The 20,580-nt window shown below is 52.2% G+C and overlaps 7 protein-coding genes and 1 non-coding gene across 8 annotated transcripts; 6 read left to right on the forward strand and 2 right to left on the reverse strand.

Moving 5' to 3' along the window:
• Positions 1-499: 499 nt before the first annotated feature.
• Positions 500-1,940, forward strand: J4E90_002029 (uncharacterized protein; the record flags this gene model as incomplete). The annotated part of the gene is made up of 8 exons (XM_051431613.1): positions 500-676; positions 736-770; positions 819-892; positions 949-1,167; positions 1,216-1,401; positions 1,454-1,599; positions 1,653-1,764; positions 1,813-1,940. 8 exons carry the CDS (start codon positions 500-502, stop codon positions 1,938-1,940), a joined length of 1,077 nt encoding a protein of 358 aa, XP_051294747.1.
• Positions 1,941-2,149: 209 nt separating this feature from the next.
• J4E90_002030 (uncharacterized protein) lies at positions 2,150-3,081 on the reverse strand (the record flags this gene model as incomplete). The annotated part of the gene is made up of 2 exons (XM_051431614.1): positions 2,150-2,649; positions 3,075-3,081. The coding sequence occupies 2 exons, from the start codon at positions 3,079-3,081 to the stop codon at positions 2,150-2,152; spliced, it is 507 nt and encodes a 168-aa protein (XP_051294748.1).
• Positions 3,082-4,185: 1,104 nt separating this feature from the next.
• ALTA12 (60S acidic ribosomal protein P1) lies at positions 4,186-4,683 on the reverse strand (the record flags this gene model as incomplete). Its single annotated transcript, XM_051431615.1, has 4 exons — positions 4,186-4,232; positions 4,288-4,429; positions 4,482-4,559; positions 4,615-4,683. 4 exons carry the CDS (start codon positions 4,681-4,683, stop codon positions 4,186-4,188), a joined length of 336 nt encoding a protein of 111 aa, XP_051294749.1.
• A 327-nt stretch (positions 4,684-5,010) lies between these two features.
• Positions 5,011-6,811, forward strand: J4E90_002032 (uncharacterized protein; the record flags this gene model as incomplete). Its single annotated transcript, XM_051431616.1, has 8 exons — positions 5,011-5,227; positions 5,285-5,366; positions 5,421-5,445; positions 5,498-5,776; positions 5,826-6,061; positions 6,109-6,322; positions 6,376-6,561; positions 6,614-6,811. 8 exons carry the CDS (start codon positions 5,011-5,013, stop codon positions 6,809-6,811), a joined length of 1,437 nt encoding a protein of 478 aa, XP_051294750.1.
• Positions 6,812-7,992: 1,181 nt separating this feature from the next.
• J4E90_002033 (uncharacterized protein) lies at positions 7,993-9,341 on the forward strand (the record flags this gene model as incomplete). Its single annotated transcript, XM_051431617.1, has 3 exons — positions 7,993-8,066; positions 8,224-8,839; positions 9,069-9,341. 3 exons carry the CDS (start codon positions 7,993-7,995, stop codon positions 9,339-9,341), a joined length of 963 nt encoding a protein of 320 aa, XP_051294751.1.
• A 2,358-nt stretch (positions 9,342-11,699) lies between these two features.
• J4E90_002034 (uncharacterized protein) lies at positions 11,700-15,323 on the forward strand (the record flags this gene model as incomplete). The annotated part of the gene is made up of 6 exons (XM_051431618.1): positions 11,700-12,330; positions 12,445-14,183; positions 14,237-14,543; positions 14,593-14,850; positions 14,899-15,126; positions 15,175-15,323. The coding sequence occupies 6 exons, from the start codon at positions 11,700-11,702 to the stop codon at positions 15,321-15,323; spliced, it is 3,312 nt and encodes a 1,103-aa protein (XP_051294752.1).
• Positions 15,324-16,316: 993 nt separating this feature from the next.
• Positions 16,317-16,932, forward strand: J4E90_002035 (uncharacterized protein; the record flags this gene model as incomplete). The annotated part of the gene is made up of 2 exons (XM_051431619.1): positions 16,317-16,551; positions 16,658-16,932. 2 exons carry the CDS (start codon positions 16,317-16,319, stop codon positions 16,930-16,932), a joined length of 510 nt encoding a protein of 169 aa, XP_051294753.1.
• A 744-nt stretch (positions 16,933-17,676) lies between these two features.
• On the forward strand, positions 17,677-17,774 carry J4E90_002036. Its single transcript has one exon. It is a non-coding gene; the product is annotated as a tRNA-Leu (tRNA).
• The last annotated feature ends 2,806 nt before the right edge of the window (positions 17,775-20,580 follow it).

The raw sequence follows: 20,580 nt of genomic DNA on the forward strand, positions 1-20,580 counted from the left end.
GTGAGCGAACCCCGCATTCAGCTGTGGTAGCTCTCAAACGCGTGCCATGCCACGAGATTTGGTTGAGTGATGGCAGGCGCGATTCAACAGCAAAGTCATGTGTTGGTGTCAAGTTGGGGATCGATTGCCGGGCGCTGGATGAGGGATATTATAGATAGGTACATGTGCAGGTCGTTGCGTCGATCGTTCGCCTGCGGCCAATGGCTTCATCCTTCCGTGGCCGTTAGACTGTTTCGGGGATGCGAGCTGCACAAAGCGTGAGGTTAACCCCACCATTCCATGACCGCGCTCCGCATCTACACACTCTCGCCAACACCAGCCATTGTCGCCCGACCTTCCTCTCCACCACCAACCTCCACACTCGACACCAATCGCGCACCCACGTTCCCTCCATCCAGCTTGACGACGCCGCGGTCTTCATGGAGCTTGCCCGGCTGCTGGCCCGATCGCGATTGCCGTAGGAAGACTGCACCGTCTTCCACAGCTAGCGATAGCCAGTATGCCTAAGCAGGACGAGGGGAGGCCAAATGTACAACAGGACATTCCAAATAGACCCAGAGATCTGACCGAGGTTTCAAGAGCCGTCCTGCGCAGCGAGCAGGCCAAGCGATGGACCAAGAAGTACCGCACCGAGGTCGCTGCAAGCTCCAGCAGTCTGCTCTCTACGTTTGCTGCTGTGCGTGCATCTCTATCGGACACGAGGTTATTAGTTTTGCCAGTGCTGATAGCTCCCAGTATCCTCTCGACTCGGTCAAGACCCGCCTGCAAGCGTACGCCAGCCCCCCAGCATTACGCAAGACACAGCTAACACGACATAGCTACAAGTTCAACTCCTTCGCCGACTGCGTTCGCCATACCTACAAGACTGAAGGCTTCCATGGCTTCTACCGTGGTATGCCTCACCGCTCACAGCTGCATGGCCAACAACCGCTAATGTACGCGTCATAGGTGTTTGGTCTCCTCTCGCAAGCATAACCCTCGTCCGCACCGTGTCCTTCTCCATATACCAACGATCCAAGTACGCGCTCGACAATTGGATTTACCAGACTACCGGAAGCTCCCCGCTTGTTATCGCTAATACCCGGGATGCGTGGCCTACGTTTTCGACGATTGCGTGCTTCGGGCTGGCAGGTGTCAACGCGGGTGCCGCAATCACGGTAATCGCATGTATGACAGATCTACTGCCGTTTATGTGTCGCTAGCTAATTCAGTTAGGTCCCTTCGAATTGACGAAATTGAGCGCCCAAATTTCCGTATTGATGGCCGAGCGCAACGATGGCGGCGGCAAGAACGAAGCGGTCCGCAAGAGCTACCAGAACTTGGGAACCTGGAAGACGGCACAAAATCTGGTCAAACATCGGGGTTGGACAGGACTATATTCTGGCTTCCATTTGCATTTACGTGAGCGAGCCGCAGATCGCTGCGAAGAAATGCAAGCGCTAACAGGAGACAGTAAGAGATTCCATCGGCACCGGCATTTACTTTGTGACATATGAGAGTGTGAAACAGGTTTTAGCCAACGCGCGAGGTACTTCACCTACACATCCACTGGCTGTAGTCGTGGCTGGTGGACTGTGTGGACTGGTTAGCTGGGCCTGCGTAAGCTTTCGCTTCCTATGTGGTCTTGAATCATGTACTAATAGGTATTGCAGATTTTCCCGATCGACACGGCAAAGAGTATCTACCAGCGAAATTGCCTCGTCGGAGGCAAAGACAAGGCCACGCGCCCAAAAATTCATTTCTTTAGTCGCCGGATGTATCGAGGTGAGCACACCTTGACAAATTCGCAAGGCTTCTACTGACCCAATCAAGGCCTCGGTGTCTCCATGTCTCGTTCCTGCATAGTCAACGCCATTTTCTTTACTGCATTCGAATTCACCAAGAAGCGCATCAACGGCATGTCTTACGACGAGGAGCTGCTTCGTGCCAACGACCTATAGCTAATTCGACATTTCCATATTTGAGGTTTCACTTGTATCTGCATAAGGGCATGGAGTAGGTGCATATTTTGCTTGTATGCAAGTGGATATGTAGATTATCCTGGATCTGAGTATGCCACTACGAGCATATTCTGAGTGTGACACGTATATTGTGCGCCTGACCTCGAAGCTATACGCAATCTCCTCTGTGAATTTCTCAAAGATCTCATTTAGTTCTTGTCCACCTCCGCCTGGCACTGCTTCCTCTCATTTTCATCCGCATGACCGTGATAATCGCACGGCTTAGGGTCGTCCTCCGGTAGCCCTGACTCGACGATTTGACTGTAACGAATGATGGCGCGCATGAGGAAATCGTGTGGCAGACTGGCTCGAAGCTCGATTTCACCGTTCTTAGCAGAGTCACTTGTATCCCCAAAACCCCGGCAATGCATCTCCACAAAGAGATCGAGGATCGCGTGATCGTTGGGGAGATTAGCAAATCCATGGATCACAGCTCCGTAGAATACAGCCTTCGCAATAATGTGTTCGAACAAGCTATCGCGAACCCTTTTGTAGAACACTAGAGAGAGAATGCGATCGCCAAAAACAAGAGCTTTGGTACGTGCAAGTTGTGCCTTGCCTAAACTCATGTCTTGGTCCTCCTCATCGCACCACTCGGAGTCGTTCTTTGGAAGCCTCTGCGAGTACACCCAGTCGACGAAGATGCTGACTATCGCCTTGTTAGCTCGGTGGGGCATACTTCTGAATACTCTCCACTTACACGTGCTGCACTCAACGTCTTCCAATTTAACGACACCTTCCTGTGCCTCTTTCCAAGGACCATTCAACGCCTTCTTGAAGTAATCGGAGTGTTCGACGAGTAACGAGCGATGGATGTGGTATTAGGTTTTGGTGTCGCCTACTTCGACAATGGCGAAGATGGAATCTTGGGCAGCCTCACTAGGAAGTAATTAGCCCGTAGACTTTTGACAGTTACTCTTTGAAATACCAGGGGCGCTTCATTCTTGCGATCTTTTCCGTTGACATCGTAGGCTTGGAGCTCTGTTTTATCTATAGGCCTGCTGTCGTGTAGATCTGGACGAGTTGTCGGGGTCGTAATTACAATGGAAGGAGCAGTCGGGGAAGTTGGCTTACTGCACATGGTGGTAATTTGGTCTTGGTCCAGGCTTTCGAGCTTGCCTCTTTCCACTTTGAGATTCACCGTCACCGTGATTTGCGTGATTCGTTGGCACATCGTATCTACGCGATACGACGCAATGACAGTACTCTACTACCTTGTAAATGAGCGGAGCTGACAGAATTCGTCAGCTACTTCCATTGTCCAGATAGCGAGTTTTCACTCTTCATGAAGCATTGTAGTGTCTCTTCTCATGACGACAAAGACATGCGACAAATCTTGGTGGGTATGTTCTGTACAATCAGACTGGCGCGCGTGACCGGCCCCTACGCCAAGTATAGCGAGGAGTTGTCCAAAGTCTTCTGAACAGTTAATGTTCTAGAGGACCAATGTGGATAGTAGTGAGAAGCACAAAATACATGCAATGGAAGTCTTAGATGTTGGCACGACTGACCTTGAGAGGTAGTCTCAAAGGAAAGATGGCGGCTAAGCGAAAGAGAATGAGGCAATTGGCAAAAGCTACGCCTGTATAGGTGTCTGATGCAGATCCACTTAGCCATGGAAAATACAACTCGGAGTTGGAGGACTGAAGGGTCTGGCATGAAGACATGTAATGTGAGCTGTACTTGCGAAGGACTTCACAAGCATAAGGATTCATGCCTGTCCCTCATAGTAAAGGTAGGCTAAGGTACTGACTTTGGGCAATGATATGTTGAGAGGAGTGCCCATGTAAGCGATGATATGAATGCGCGAATCCGAACTCAGGTTATCCGACTAAGGAATACTAGTGCATGATTAGGAATCCTAGTCACGTCAATGTATCACTTATATCAAGCTCCTTTCATAGCCACAAACCGAACATCACAATGGCTGGTATGGCGACCGAACTACCGCTCCGAAACATCACGACGTGTACCCGTTTGTTGCACTTTTCGAAGTATTCATTGACCTGCCGACCTAACATATCTCATGACGCCGTCGTTGTTCTTCCGGGAGGGCCCGTATGCAAGTCGTGTCACCGAATAGTCGTGACTGTCCCACCCCAGCAATGGGAATATGCCCGCTGATGAATCCGTTTTGCAACCCCGATAAAGGCAAATGTCGAAGAAAGGAAGGGAAACGAGACGCTTAGTCGAAGAGACCGAAGCCCATGTCGTCGTCTGACTCCTCCTTCTCTGTTGTGTGTTAGTCTCCGTTCTATGCTCGGCGAGGGATGTTTGGTAGACGTACCCTCCTCCTTCTTCTCCTCGGCAGCTGGCTCGGCACCGGCAGCGTCGCCAGCGGCAGGGGCAGCGCCTCCAGCAGCGGGGGCAGCACCGCCACCTGAACCGACGTTCAGGAGCAGGTCCTTGACATCCTTGCCCTCAAGAGCCTATTCACATATCAATTCCGTGTTCTGCTCCAGCGTATCTGTGTATGCGCACCTTGGCGAACAGAGTTGTCCAGATGGGCTCGACCTCCTCGATCTTTGCGGCCTTGATGAGAGATTGGAGCTTGTCGGCCTGTTCAAATTAGCCATTGTGTCCGCGATTGCGAATTGCACCTCGGGAGTCGTACAGTGATGTCGACACCGTCATCAGCGAGGATGAGAGCGGCGTAAGAGGTGGCGAGCTCGGAGGTAGACATTGCGACGGATGTGATCGTGATATTGTCGTGAGTCGAGATGTTGAGAGTGTCGGCGCTGGTGAATTGAATTGATGGTGTGGACGGCGCTAATCGTGGCTTTCGCTTAGCGACGTCTAGCTGCATCGGGCGTTAGCGCGTTGGGTGAGGGCGACTTGCCCCTCGGTGACGTCCGGGCACTTTCCCCGCTATCAAGCTGCATCTTGGCTTCCCGACCGGCTACTTCCAAGTTCGCATATTGCAGAGTTCCAGCTTTCACCACCGTTCGGATTAGCCTCAACCCCACCGAAAGATTCCCCAACCAGCGCCGATCAGCGTCTGCAGCACACAATGACCGACTCCCCACTCCCACGGATTCCGCTGGATCCGAAGGAGCAGCCCATCCTCGACAAGCTGCAGTCCATACGGACGGAGCTGGAACTACTGAAGCGTGATCGGTCCACCTATGTCAAGAGCCAAGATGTCTTGAAGCTGTACGACCAAGTTATCGAGCAGGTCATAATTCTCAACGAGATACGGGAAACCAAGCGCCTGGAGCAGAACAAAGGTATGTCACGTTGCCACCTGCCCAATGTGGCCTGTTGATGCTGACATCGTCGCATAGTCGATTACATGCTCGATGATTGCTTTCAGCTCATATCACTTGCGTATCTGACCGTCGGAAAGAACCATGAACCACCAGCAGTGTTAGTATTTGGCGGTGTCATGTGTTGTATACGAAGTTACTGACAGTAGTTCAGCTACTCATACATATCGACGATCAAGGTATTTATACATGTCGGAGGTTATGTGCACGTCAATGTCTGACATCCCACAGCGCCTCTTGGACCATCTCAAAGAAGCCACCTTCTACTCGCAAAAGGATCTGGAAGCCCTGGACAAGAACCTGCAAGACTGCCGGCGTTATGTTGAAAGGGGGCAAGAAGGACACAGCCCGCACCTGCTTACTCTCCTCGATGCTCGTATCAAAGTTTGCGAAGAGACACTAGCAGAACTGAAGCTGAACCTATCTGGACTGACACCCGAACTGACACCGAAGTGGGAGAAGCTTGTCTCGATACTAAGATCCCTTTGCGGCTGCAATGCAAGATCCAAGGTTAGCAAACTCCGAATAGGCCGTTACCGTGTACTGACCGGATCTGTAGTTCCCACTTGAAGAGGTTGAGGAGTACTCAGAGGAGCTCAACAAACTCGACGAAGAGCTGAAAGAACATGGAATTCGCGCGTATGAGACGGAGGGAACCACTGAAGAGAAGCTGGCCGAGATGGTCGACAAGATGCAACTAGCCACCGAACACCCCGAGGCCGCACCAGACGCCAAGACTCTCATCGGCACGCTGCTACGCCGTAATTTGCTCTGGGTCACGTTGATCAAGCAAAAGTTGGTACATCCCGCTAATCATACGATCCTGACTAACACCTGAGCAGGCAAGGACGCATATCCCCCGCTTTCAAAGACACCTACGACAAACTTCTTGCTATCCGGAACAAACTCGAGAAGCTCACTCTAACACAGGCATGGTCCCTTCGTGAGACTGATCTATGGGACTTCCAGCGCCAGCTTGACCGCATAGACGAGGCACGCGTTGACGGTAATTTCGTTGATGCACTTGGACGTCCATCTGAGATCTACGAGCAAAGGGTATATTCTCACAGACGTGATTGTCTATACGCTCACGGGCTAACATGATGTAGACACTACTCTATCTTCTCAGGAAGAGCTACGCTCTCATCTACCAGCTGCTCTTAACTTCAGAGCCTGTGTCAGAGGCATTACTGCCAATATACAACCAGCTGACCACACTTCGGAAATGCTTACTCGAAGTCAAGAAGCTGGGAGGTGTATCCTCACCAAGAGAGCTGTACCCATACAGTATGAAGGTTGGTGCACCACGCCATGAATACACCGATACGTCTATTGACTCATATATAGCTGAACTCAATTGACAACATGCGGGTAGACGGCAAGTTCATGGTTGGCGAAGAGATACCCGATGGACAAGGACGCGTAACACAACTTCTGGAGGAATGCTTCGAGCTCGCCTACGACCTGAGAAACGATGCCGAAGACAACAACAGCTCCGCTGATGTCACGCCGTCGACCGAAAAGCCCGAGCCCCTTAGCACCTGATGTATTCTCTCTCTCTCTTATATTGGCGCTGTACATCTCGGCGTAAGACGATCGCTCCCAAACTGGCCACCCACATCTCTTCTGACCTGTCTTACTCCGGCGATTCTCTCTCTTGTGGCAAACACGTGTAGAACCCTTGTACTTTCTGTACTTCTAACTATTACTTAATATGGGTCAATCATTCGAAGCTGTTCAATTTCGTCTTCTGGTGGCGTTGGTGGTGGAACATCTGCATCCTTGAAGGTTAGGTGGCTTCCGTACGATATGCCTACAATTATTAGCGTCTTTGGCTATCAGCTTCGGCTCTCCCTCTTACAAAGCTCTTCGCCTGTGGCAATGTCTCTCAAAGCTCGATACGTGATGATTTGACGTCGAGTATCCCGCATCCATCCTACGTTTTGTTCCTGGGTCGAGTGATTGAACATGCTTCCCAATCCGAATATGATGGCTTGTGTGACCTTGCTGTTACCGTCCGTATCTACGATTGGCCAATTGCTAGCATGAGTCAGATTTTGGGTACTTCCAACCACCTCTAATAGATACTTTGATCAAATGTAAGGCCATCAACCTGCTATAACTGCCGATGCCCGCACATGCGTACGCATGCTATATGTCCAGAGGAGGTGGTAGCGCGATAATACAGCAGCTCAAAACAAAGAACTACGTACTAAGTGTAATGATAAAGCGAGGTCTGCTCTATGTGCTTCTTGTTTTCTTCTATTCCTAGGATCAATACAGGACATATGTCTATCGTGGTCCCCGATGGTATGTCCCTGGTAGCAAAAATACCACGCCCTACATGCTTTGTTAGTCATCCGCTACAACTGATCTGCCATCATCTCGAGAAAAGTACCTTTTGGCGTATCAACCTTCAGGACAATATCTGGACATCGTTGAAGTGGGATGTCGTTCGGCGCTGTTTGGAAACCCATGGTACCTAGTAAGAAGATCGGCACTTCGCAAAGCAGCAAGAATAGTTACAAGGATACAATAAGGACAACAATCAGCAGTCCATTCCTCTCAAACCCACGACATCACTTTTGGTAATTGTATCACAAAAAATTATCACCGCGCTAAGTCCGCGGTCCGAAGGCTTGGACCCTGAGGGTTGCGCCCCACTCAAGCTTCGCTCATGGCTGGCCGCTTTCGTCACAGGTCCTCGCAACACGACTGCCAGCACGATGGCCCAGCAACGAGGGCAAGCAATGGGAGACACCCTCAAGACGGCACACTCCGTCAGCCTAAAGGTCTTGCGGTATGTTGGCACGTCCTCTATGCTGCTTCCGCACGGCGTCCTGTCGCAAAGCTGATCGTCGCATCATCTCATGACCGCCCACCTGACTTGTCTATCTATGCATATGCCATGGACATGCCAATAAACTGGGGACTCAGCGTATTGACGTCGTTTCCAGATTGTCTCGTCCATCTCTCGCGGTGCAGCACCCTCTCCCGAACTCCAAAGACCTAGGCATATCACCCAAGGCGTCGCTCGCGTACCCCACACCGAACGACACACAAGACCAGTTCGTCCTCAGTCCCGTGTTAAACCTTCCTGAGGCGTTTGGTAGCGCCTACGTCGGCGAGACCTTCTCCTGCACTTTATGCGCGAACAATGAGCTCGATCCATCCGACGATACAAAGGCGATTAGTGGAGTGAGGATACAGGGCGATATGCAGACACCGTCAAATCCTGCAGGGTCGCCCCTAGATCTGTCTGGTCTAGAAGAAGAAGCAGAGAACGCGTCCCCAGGACCAGCGGAATCATTACAACGTATTCTACGATTTGAGCTTAAGGAAGAGGGCAACCATGTGTTGGCAGTGACTGTCACGTATACAGAGACCGCACTAGGAGAAGGAAGGGCAGCGAGCGGCAGAGTACGAACTTTTCGCAAGTTGTACCAGTTCGTGGCTCAACAGTTATTGAGTGTGCGCACCAAGGCTGGAGAGATTGGGCAGAAGAGTGGATCTTCTCGATACCTCCTGGAGGCACAACTGGAGAACATGGGCGAAGCTGCAGTCTGTTTAGAGGTACGTCGACGCGTTCTAAGTCTCACGATTCATGTGTTGGTACTATCATTTACTCCAAACAACGAGTCAGAGCGGCTCCTTTACGTTGAGGATTTCGGCTCCATCACTAGCTCGATCGCAGAGTCCGATCCGGCAGTCTTGTAGATCCGGCGCTATTTCGCTGCTTCAGATAGCCTACCACCACAGCCCTGCCCCTAGTAGGCATTGAACCACGACTGACTCCAAACAGGCAGTCAATGTAAACCCGAAACCACCCCTCAGATCTACGTCGCTTAATTGGGATATGCAAGCCTCAGGTATCAATGCGCCGATATTGAGCCCACGGGATGTGGTGCAAGTCGCGTTTCTTCTCGAACACCGGCCTAGCGACAAGGACGAAGAGATGGCTGGTTCCATGACGGAAGACAACAAAAGAGTGCTGGGTCAGCTTGCTATCCAATGGCGGAGCGCATTGGGCGACAGGGGCTCTCTCAGCACCGGATGGCTTACGGCTCGGCGCTGAGCGTGTCTTGTCCAATAGACTTTGCGTCGCGCTCTAACGTCGGTACGGTTTGTATATCTCCGACCGAAAGTTCTGACGCCCGTACCTGCAGTTCCAAGCGCTTGGTCTTGCATTGTCGATCTACCACGGTAGGTTTGCGTTGATTGAAGTCATTCGGAACCTGCTCCGTGCGCTGTGTCAACATGAATCGAGTAGCCCGGACTTCGTCGCCGAAGATTGAAAAGCAACCTCTTGACTATATTTACTCGCGTATGACTGTACCTCTGTCTACCACCGGCTATATCGAGGTCCATGTATGGATGCGTGGGGTTGCGGAGATTTCGATGGAAATTTGTAATGCCGAACATGCTCAGAACGCTGTCACACAGTCCATGGGTAAGTCCAACACAGACAGCCGGAATGCGGAGGAGGATCTCTTGGACGATCGACGTGTGGAGCGAACGCAAAAGCAAAGTCGACTTGGACAATCAAGGCATTGGATGCAGCTGGGGCCACGCGAACAATTCTCCTCAAAAAGCACGTCTAGTCTTACGGCATTGACCACTAGTGCGCCCAGCAGACCGAACAACAGAGCAGTCAGCTCTGAGGGAATCCGGAGAAATCGTTGGAATCAATGGCAAAGTTGGTGAAGCGCGGCAGAAGGAGCAAGGAGCCCCATGATTCCGGCCTAATGGCGCAGATGAATAGGCGACAGACACGGGAACATGTCATGACAGTCTGACGAACTACTCGAGGGTTGGGCGATCGTGGGGGAGTCATTTTATCTCGGTCAAATACGAGAGCGTGAGATGTTTGATCGTCGGCCCCCAGGAATGCAAGATACGCAGACGCCGAGTGATGGAAAGTAGAGCTCGTATGTATTGAGCAGCACAGACGAAGTATTTTGAGGTGGCTGCAGCTGTCAGATTACATGGGAGAGCACAAGCAGTAACCGTTTGAGGAGCTTGTGTGTCGAAATCGGCAGCCGACCGCGGATCGACATGGCTATATGCTACATGCGTCTCTGGGCGGGCGTATGCAGCTCCAACACCGAAGACAAGATAGATACGGTGACATGTCCTGGTGGAACCGATGTGCACCGTTTTGTACAGTTAGGCAAGCAGAGTTGAAACGACAACGGTTTAGATGGTGGTCAGAGCATACGACGGCGGGCTGGCTAGAGCGTACCGCAGGTACCTGTATGCATGTATGTGCAGCCAGAGGTACTGTATGCTGTGGCATTGGCCTGACATATGACAGGTTCGGTGCATAGATAATGCTGGACGGGGTGGAGAGTGGGCGGCAGTTTGCAGGTCAGCGTGGGGCGGTCTATTTTCTTTGTCTCGGGAGGTTGAAGATGTGCAAGCACTGCGCAGAGTATGGGGTCGCGTCCGGGACACGACAGGCAGGCCCCTATTCGTACCGCAGAGTTAATACCGTGTATGCGTGCTGTACGCTGAAGGTGAAACACATGCAAATTGCACGCACACCACCATGGCTGTGGGCGCAATAACCGTCGTGTTGGTGAAGGCCGTCGACGACCCCTGAACGCGCAATGCAGCGCGGCCAATCCGTCTTCGCCCAAAGCAGGCTGGGCTCAGGCCGTGCCTTCCCAAACCAAGCGGCGCCCCCTGGTCGTGCTTTCCGAAGACAGGGTCTAGCAGCGCGACATGGGACGACGGCACAGCGACGGGCGGAGACGCCTGTGCGTCGAGTGGAGCGACACGGCCACGCTGGGCGATGGAGGGCGTACCGTGGGACGCTGTGTCTACGCCAAACTCTGCGGGCAGATGAAGGTGCTGCGCGCGGGTGCCTTGCATGGACAGGCGCGCGTCGCCTCGCGGCCGGCAGCGCTGACAGGCTGTACTGCAAGAGAGTGCAGCAGTCCGGTCCAGGCCGAGGGGCAGTCGAATGCTCAGCGCGGGAGCGGTTAAGCGCTAGACTGTCTTCCGCCAGCGATAAGAGTGCTTGTGGGTTAGCTGCTCGAACAGGCCGGAGTCTGTCCCTATGAATTGGCCTGTGACCGAGCGCAGCGCACTGAACCCTTCTCCGCCAACCCTCTCCCCATTCACTCTTTTCGCCCGCAAACCGCCGTCGCGACACCACCGAGCACCCTCGCTGTCTACTGTCTACTGTCTACCGTCCACTGTCTACACGCAGCGCCGCCCACCCGCCCCCGTGCAACCGCGCCCTCAGTCACCGTCGCACTCGCTCTGCCCTTCCCGTGCATAAGCCTCACCACCACCCGTTGCTGCGGACCCCCAGTCTCCAATGACCTAGAGTACAAGGCGACTCGACGTCCCACACGCCGTGACCGCGCAACCCCACGACGCTCTTTAATCGCCCATCTTTTTGGATATCCTATGCCCACCATCTAACATGGCGCCCGCTCCCTCGTCCACCGCCGAGCAGTCGTCCACCCCGCTCGCCGACTATTTCTTCATCTCCGGCATCGAGTCGTCGCAGGTCTACGACGAGCGCACCCAGAGCAATGGCATAGTCACCTCCCCGCTCGCCCAGCCCCCGGTCGATGAGACCATCGAAGAGGACCGCGCCCTCGAGACCGATTCGATCCGCCCAACCTCCCAGGATGGCCTCTCCAACGGCGACTCCACGCGCCGGCGCTCTGCGAATCGGTTCAGCGAGAACCGCCAGTCCAATTGCACCATCATTGGCCCAGATCCCAAGCAGACTGCGAGCAATCGGAGCAGCGCCACCATCAAGGGCGTACAGCTTGGCGGCTCCGGCCTCAGCGACCAGGACTTTGACATTGCACTGCGCAAGTTCGCTTCCGAGCGTGATACCTTTCTCGAGGAAATTCAGTTTACTGCTGGTGTTGCGCAACAGGCCCGCTCCACCCCCACGAGGCCGCGACCCAGGCCACAGCGCGTGTCACAAGCTAACAATGACGATGGCGTCGGCAACCTCAGGTCCGGCGTTGGCAGCATTCGACGGCGCATCTCCACAATGCAGAGCAGTCTGAAGCGCCAGTCGTCGACCGCAAGACAATGTAAGTTGCATTGCACACCATGTCCGACCAGGATCTGTGCAGGGCTGGGCCCTGGCCTCTGGCTTTGACATGGGTTATTTACTTTTTGATCGACGCATACTGACGTGCATGCAGCCTCAATCCGAACGTCGAAGCGCATGTCCGGGTACAATTCCGTCATACCGGCACCGCAGCCCTTCAACCCGGAGCCGGACATGCATCCTCTGCTACGTCGCTACGAGCCTGTTCTCCTAGATCGTTACCCGCCACGGAACATGGTCGAGGAACTCAAGAGGCGCAATCCCTTTCCCGACTACGTGCCTATGTTTGCATTTCCTAATGATGTTAGTGTCGTCTCATCTGACGAGCGCCCAAAGAGCCAATGGCATGGTTTCGCCATGACGAATGGAGATGGCTCCAAACTTTACGGCATCACCATCATCGTCTGGCTGCCTTTGAACGCCACCGCTGCAGAGGGCCTCGAGCGCCAATGTGAGGAATGGCGAAACTTGCACATGAATCCAGAGGAGCGCGAGCTGGCAAGCAGTTTGGGCGAGCGCCTGGCATTGGAGCGCGCAAAACTATCGCAACTACTGACTAAGCTTCCGTCCGTGGCCCCTGACTCGGAAGAGCGTGACGACTTGGACGACCAGATCGGCGCCGTTGAAGAGAAGATTCAACTCATGACCGACTTACTTCGTCCCGTAAGGCACGGTGCCGCCTCCAAGATCGAGGGACTGACTGATGGAGAGACCGGACTCTGGATCCCCCGTGCTTATGGTGTAATGGGTCGAGATGCGAGTTTGACGCCTTTCTGGAAAGAGTGGCTCAAGGCCGTTGTTGTCCCCATGACTACTGGCGCAATCCTGCGAGTCCCCGCCAGCTCACCGCGAGTTGGCATGTGGCAGCCGCTCGAGCGGTACGTGGTCAATCTCTGTGCAGAGGCTCTTAGTCCGATTACCTCCATCACGCAGGTTGAACTGGCAGTCCGTGAGCTTCGCATGTACGCTCGCAAAGAGGCAGTCAATGAGCTGCCTGGATCCCGGAACATCGACATCTATGCCCTGTTCCGATGCATGTCCATCCCCAACATCATTACGCTATTCGAGTATGTGCTCTCGGAAGCTAGGATCATTCTCCTCTCCTCACACACGGCTATGCTGCATCTGGCCAGTATGGCGATAACGAACCTGCTGTATCCCTTCCAGTGGGCTGGTGTCTTCATTCCAGTCTTGCCTGCTCGTCTGGTGCAGACGATAGAAGCGCCATGCCCATACATCGTAGGAATCGAGCGTCGTTACGAGCCCGCCGATTACCCCGACGACGACTATGTGCTCGTCGACCTGGATGCTGATTCAATAGTCTCGAACGGTCCACCACCACCACCACTACCACGCCAACAGCGACGGAAACTCATGTCTCTCCTTCAACAATCTGCACCGCATCATATGCGCTACGGTGTACCTACTGGCCCTCCTGCTTATGCGGTAGAAGCCTTCCCATACGACACTTTCGCCTCCGAGAATCCTGGGGTATTCTCGTACAGAGCACATCCTTCGACTGTCCAGAACTACGTCGGGCTGAACTCGACGTCTTTTGGGACAATGGTCGGATCACCAAGCTCCAGACCTCTAATCTACAACGCCTTCTTACAGTCAAGTGCGTCCAGTCGTGGAAACGACCGTCCTTCCACAGCGACTACCATAAAGACATACCAATCTCCGCCTTCGCCCAAGGTTTCTCCTGTATCGACAGTCTTCCCACCCATGCCCAGTACTCCCATCTCGCGTAGCGATTCTGGCTACGCACTCCAGGCCAATCTGCGTGAGAAACGATCCGCTCACTTTGAGACCTCAAGTCGGCGAAGTTCATCGGTAAGTTTGCTCTACTCTGTACACTGTGATAGCTCATTGACTAATGTGGCTAGTTTGGTTTCGAACGTGTCCCTCAAATCCGGCGCCCCTCTCAGCCGTTCCTTGGCCATGCACCGAGCGCATCAACATCGTCTCTGAGCCATGAATACAAGGCGGGGTCCTCGTATGCGCCATCAGTGTATGCACAGTCAACTTTGGCTGCATCCACTATCATGCCTGGTATGGCTACGCATCAAGTGCGCAACACTGCAACAACACAATGGCAAGAAGGTCATTGCTTGCAGTGGAGACCGAATGAGGACAAAGCCATGTGTTCAATATGCGAGGAAAAGTCTGATGACGGGTTGTATCGTTGCACCGGTGAGTTTCAGATCCGCTTAGTGCAACTTACTTTTCTAACAATGTGTAGGATGTAGCACATACGCCCATGGTAGGTGCGTCGACTTGATCTGCATTGTCTGCCCCACAGCATTTCGACCTGATCAGGTGCGCGCATCGTTTGTACGATGCTTCGCTAGCCTGTTCTACACGTACAGACGCTATCTTGTACCGGCTAGTGGCGAGCGCAAGAAGTCTGGTATGACCTACCAATTCAAGATGGATGAATTTGTGAAGAGCCTGCCAGCCGAAAATGTGCAGTATATCGAAACGCTGCAGCAGACACAAGGTCAGTATTGCTACTACAGTTTCTGAATCACACACTAACCTACAGTAGCTTTCAACGAATTCATCCATGAGCGCGAGAGCAAGTCTGCAGATGATCCTACCATCAAACTTTTTGATGAAGTCATCCTGGCAAAGCGAAATCGCGGAAAATCTTCATTCTTTTACAAGTCCAAGGTCGACTTCTTGTCCGACACAACGGACCATCTTTGGCGCACTGCGTCTGCGACTCCACCGAATTCTCGCTTCCCGGGTGACTATCGCTCTGTGATCAGCCGAAGTATGTCATCTACACTCCCTCAGCCAGACACTGCTAACAGAATCGCAGTCCCCGCGAAGCTCGATCCCACACTCATGAAAGAACCGCGTGTCATTCAAGGCGTGCCACGCGTCCCTCAAGGCAAAGCCCGCCGCAAGCCCATTCCATCCATGCTCGGGCCTAACGGCAACAGCCCGCCACAAATCCATACCTCATGATCTCTACACCAAAATATTACGCTCTCTATAACGACGAACCCGACCTCCATGCCTCTCCCTCCTTCGTCACAACCTCACATCTTTCCGTCTCATCATTGTACTACATGTAACATACCTAGCGACGGAGTTTTCGGCGCACCACGGCATTGCGAGTGGACCTCGATAGTCCGCTGGCCGGTGCTTGTTTCTCAGATTGGATATCTGATGGAAGGATAGAATGTCATCTCCGAAACCATCTTGCATTACATGGGGTGGTTTGGAAATGCTTTTTGCGCGGATCGATTTGGATTCCGACTCAGTGCGTATTCTCTCTCGGCTGTATACTGGGCGGCGCAAGAGAAGCATTTGGTCTTTATGCGAGTATACCTTTGTAATGCGTTTCCTGCCCTCTCGCCCCAGATTGGCATATTCTATTGGTTTTTACCTGCCACATGCAAGATGTTTTGGCAGCAAATGGCTAGGAAGCGGCGAGATTCTTTTGTATATTATTGCATTAAGCATAACATGAGCAGTGGAAGAAAGAATCCAACTAATGGACAAAGTTTACTACAGCATGGAATGCTGAACAAAAGTCATCCCTTAGAAAGTTCTTATCCCTCGAAACTCTGTTATCGCCCACGCGATTCGAAACAACGCGTACCACGTTTCTAGCACTGCCACAAGATGCAGGAACCCGTCCAATCACGCACGTGTTTCTATTCTTGCTGTTCCTGACTAGTGTTTTAGCGCACCCCTTCTGGGGCAAGCGTCGCTAAGCTTGGCAAGCGTCCGCGTGTGCCGAGCCCCTTGCCTTGGGGATCAGGTCGAGACTCATAGAGCCGCTCTGCTCTTCTTTCTCTCTCCATCAACAGTCTTCGTTGTACAGTCATTCTTTTAGAACCGGTCTCTTACAGTCACTCTTTAGACTACACTATCGTTAATACAAAGTCGCCGTTTCTACCACATCTCCATCCACCTTTTCAACCAACCAACACTCCCACTTCAACCGCAACTATGCTCGGACGTACCGTTTTCGCCGCGACCTTCTTCGCGCTCGCTCAGTTCGCCATGGCTAGCCCCCCTGGCTGCCTCCTCGGTGCTGTCAACCAGTACGAGGACCCGTCCGACATCAAGGCTGTCTGCAAGTCCAAGGACCTGAGCTCAAAGGTGGCGGAGCTTTGCGGCAACGACGCCGAGGCTGCCATGGAGGCGATCGCGGACATTTGCAACGACGTGGATGTTGATGTTTGTAAGTACAGCCTTTTGCAGCGGATGCGCTGTTACACACCGGACGAGAAGATCAAGCACAGCAAACTCTACTTTCCATGATCGCATGCTGACAGGACCTGTAATAGCAACTGCCATCTCCTCCGCCTCCGGCTCAAAGACTGCTACCGGTTCATCCCACAAGCCCACCGGCACCTCTGGCTCTACCCTCGTCTCTATGTACCCTACCGGCTCGAACGGACAAGGAAGCAGCAACGGCACTGTCCCCGCTGCCACTGGAGGACCCAAGCCCTCTGGCAGCGCGACTGGCTCTGGCGGTCTCCCCGAGGCCACCGGTGCTGCTGGCAAAGTCGAGTTCGGCCTTGCCGCTGTTGTTGCTGGTTTGATGGTCGCTGCTTTGTAAATGGGAGAATGATACATGGTGCGAGGGAGATGGTCTGCAGATATGGAATAGATGTGAAACATTGGGCTGTTTATCGAAAATGGAATAGAGGCGTAATTGCATAAACGGGAAGAATGTTGCACATCGTGCTACTCAAAGTCACTTTCCTTGTGCGTTACTCCTACTTAGTGCACATGCAGCATGCGATGCTTCGAATCTTACTAAAGTTTCGACATTAAAGGATGAAAGCAACCCCGATCTACCCAGCAAGCCACAACAACAATCCACGTAGGCTATTCCCCCACTGCAATTTTACCCGGAAGCGTTGAACTCAGTAGTAGCGATTCTAGACCACAGCGAACGATGCCCGATATCCGGGGGGCGCGGTTATACGGCCACCATGAACAATTTCCACCACTTTCTCTAACAATAGCCATTACCTAACTGCATGGTCATATGTTAGGACCCAGATAATGCGCGCATTGCTACCGAGTTCATGCTATCAGGCGTTTCACGAAGCCGCTTTCTGCTGTGGGTACTAAACAGAGAAAGTAGATGTGTGTGAACCGCTGGCTACGTGCCCCGCCTCAACCCCCCACCTTCCTTTGAGTCATATCTTGCGCCATGGAACCTCATTTCAAGCATGATGCTACTGGAGACTCCAATTATCCATACCCAAACTCTCTACATGGATTATCTTTACTGCTAATATAAACCGTCATTTTTTTGGCTTAGTCATACATCAGATACAACCCGTATCTTTCCGGCAGAATGGCCGAGCGGTCTAAGGCGCTAGCTTCAGGTGCTAGTAGAGCAATCTGCGTGGGTTCGAGTACGTTCCCAACAATTAAGACGTTTCGTCAGACACTAATAGTAGTATAGATCCCACTTCTGTCAATATCTTCTCTTTTTGCTCTTTTAGACAACTCGAGTTTACAAGGAGTTAATGCTTTTTTTTTGACAAGCTCGTAGCATACGAGCTGCAAGACTGCGCTATGATTGAGTAGACTATAGAACAATAAATAACGTTGCGTTTCTGTGTGCGCTTTACGGTGCTAACAAGCTCCTGCGTATAAGCCTTGTTATCTTCACTTAACAGCAACTACTCTACCTAGCCTTTTTCTAGTCCGCAGATAGTTTTTTAATCTACATGTTAGAGATACGCTGTATATACAGTAAAGCATGAATTCAAACATAGATAGCTACATGTACAGATCTGTAGCTCTAAGCATAGTAGAGTATACGCGCAGAATATAATACCTAGGTAACAGATGTGTAAAAAAGAACACGGAGAAGTAGACAATCAAGTATTGTTCATACGCGTTTGCACAGAGTACATGATTTTCGCTATCCCCCAAAAGGAAACTTCATGTGAATTACCCTGCATTTTAGCCAAACAACCACATCGCTTTCTTAAAGTACGTCTTTCCGGTTCTGTGGCGCCTTCCATGCGGTCATCAGCTCTACGACTACCGCCGACCTGCGCTCAGAGAAGCCTAGAAGTTCGGCAAATCCATTCGCTTCTCTTAACTCCAGCGCCCTTAGCAGGTCCTCGTGCCTGTAGGATACCCTGTGCGCGTTGCGATGTACACTAGCATTATAATTAGTGACGATATAGTTCCGAGCATTCCGCCGCACATTCGCGTTGGACTTCGAGTGGGTGTGCAATCTCAGTGACAGCAACAGTATATTATACTTGCGATTTCTCTCATTCGGCAACACCATGCGCGCATCACATGCGCACCCATATAAACCCGCCAAAAGCAAGACTGGCATAACGCCGGTCGCGTTGGTGGCATTCGAATCTGCAAATACTGCTTTAGTAAACCTCCAGGCTCGATAGATGTTTCATAGTCGGCGCTTAGAGGTTTGTTGATGGCCGTCCTTTTGGTCTAGTGAGGTTGAATCACGAGTGCGAACGCAACTGCACACGCATATTACTGCACTCGGATCAGCTCTGTTGTCCTTAGGCGGAAGATCCCCATCAAATGCGCATCTCTCGCGCAGTGCTATCTCTTACTTTTTGATCCTGGAGAGGGAATCACGGAAGTCTGCAGCAGGGAAATCGCATTTGCGCCGTTCCGCTTAGCGCCGACACCGAACTCATCGTAAACATTGGCTTAATATTTGGGGGAGGTGCAAATGGCTGCGCGCGAGTAAAGATGCCTTTGGTAGAACTAACGTCCATTGGGTATCCAACAACGAACCGCTAGTGCTTTCCTCGCACAGCCACCGTTATCAGATGTAGTATATTCGAATTGTGCGTTCGCGTATCAATCCGCTCTAGCATCTTGATAACCCCCATCGTCATACAATAGACGACCACAGTTCCATCAACTAGCTCATAAATGAATTCGATAGGTCTGTAGGTTTTTCGGGGTGTAGTCCCGCGACCCTGCGATTCGATCATGACATGTGAACCCGCTTTCTCGAAATGTTGCGACGAGCTGGTAGGGTACGAAGGATATTCAACTCGACGCCAGGACCTCATTCCAGTGGTGCTGTGATTCATAATGGCTGCTGGCAAGTTTGGTTGTGCAAATTTGCCTATCTCGAGGTCCGCCGTTCACGCATCCCAGAGTGTTGTGACCTTGTGCCTTCTTCGTGATTTCATCTCGCTCCTTCTCTTCCTCGATAGAGTTCTCTCGGAAGTCATGTTCCGGTGCTTATGGCAGGCATTGGGTTACAAATCCGCTCGCGGAGCGGCTCCTGCACATTGAGTGCGTCTCGCAGGTCTCGACTTCCAGGAAACCTGTGTTGTGACTTGTCCGCGATGCAACCGTTTGCTTATCCTGTCCGTGAAGCTGGTTCCGTTCCACTGTTGATGGGCGCGGAAGTGTCCTCCTGACTGCTATACATAGGTACCTTCCCGTACCCTACTGTTGTGCCGTAATCGGTTCAGCTGTGATAGGCTCAACGCTGGTGCTCCTCGTCAATCATAAGTCCATCATTGAGTTCTGACCAGTGTCAGACCAGAGCCATTTTCATCTTTGGACTCTCTTGTGCGTGTGCCCAGCATATTTTTCCTCCATGTCGTTGGGTCTCCAATCGTATCGTAGTGGAGTAGGAAGTTTCGTTCATGGAGGTAACATGGAAGCCCTCTGGTATTGGAAAGCAGTACCATCTCTTTCTTTCCAAACAGTCTGGGACTCCCTCTTTAAAAGGTTGTTCCCTCTCCCCTCTCTTTCTCTTTCGTATCATCATCATCAGATCGAGCCATCCCAAATACCAAAAGCTTCCTGATCTTTACCATCATTACCCATCATTCCACTGTCATTTGAAGGCCGCAGTACGCCCTCACCACAACTCATCATTTCCCATCACACCACCGTCATCATGATGATGAAGACATACACTGCCGGCGCCAAAAACCAGGAATCCAGATTCTTGCAAGATTGGAGGCAACCAAACAGGACCTCTCCTCCGACTTCCCCTTCTCCTCCCACCACACGCTCCACTACGCCATCATGGCGGTCGCCATCAGATGATTCGCGAAGCCGATCATCATCAGAATCCTCTTCCTCTTCGTCCAACTGGAGGACGGGGTCACCACCTCGACCCATCCGCAATCAGGCAGGACTACCACCACCTGATGAGCTGATGGAAGGGGATATCGTCTACCTGACCCCGGAGACAATCCCAGACTCCTCCATCATTAGGGGGCACAAG

This window comes from Alternaria incomplexa (assembly GCF_024043165.1).
Source record: "Alternaria incomplexa strain BMP 0042 chromosome Unknown scaffold_2, whole genome shotgun sequence".
Classification (NCBI taxonomy): Eukaryota; Fungi; Ascomycota; class Dothideomycetes; order Pleosporales; family Pleosporaceae; genus Alternaria; species Alternaria incomplexa.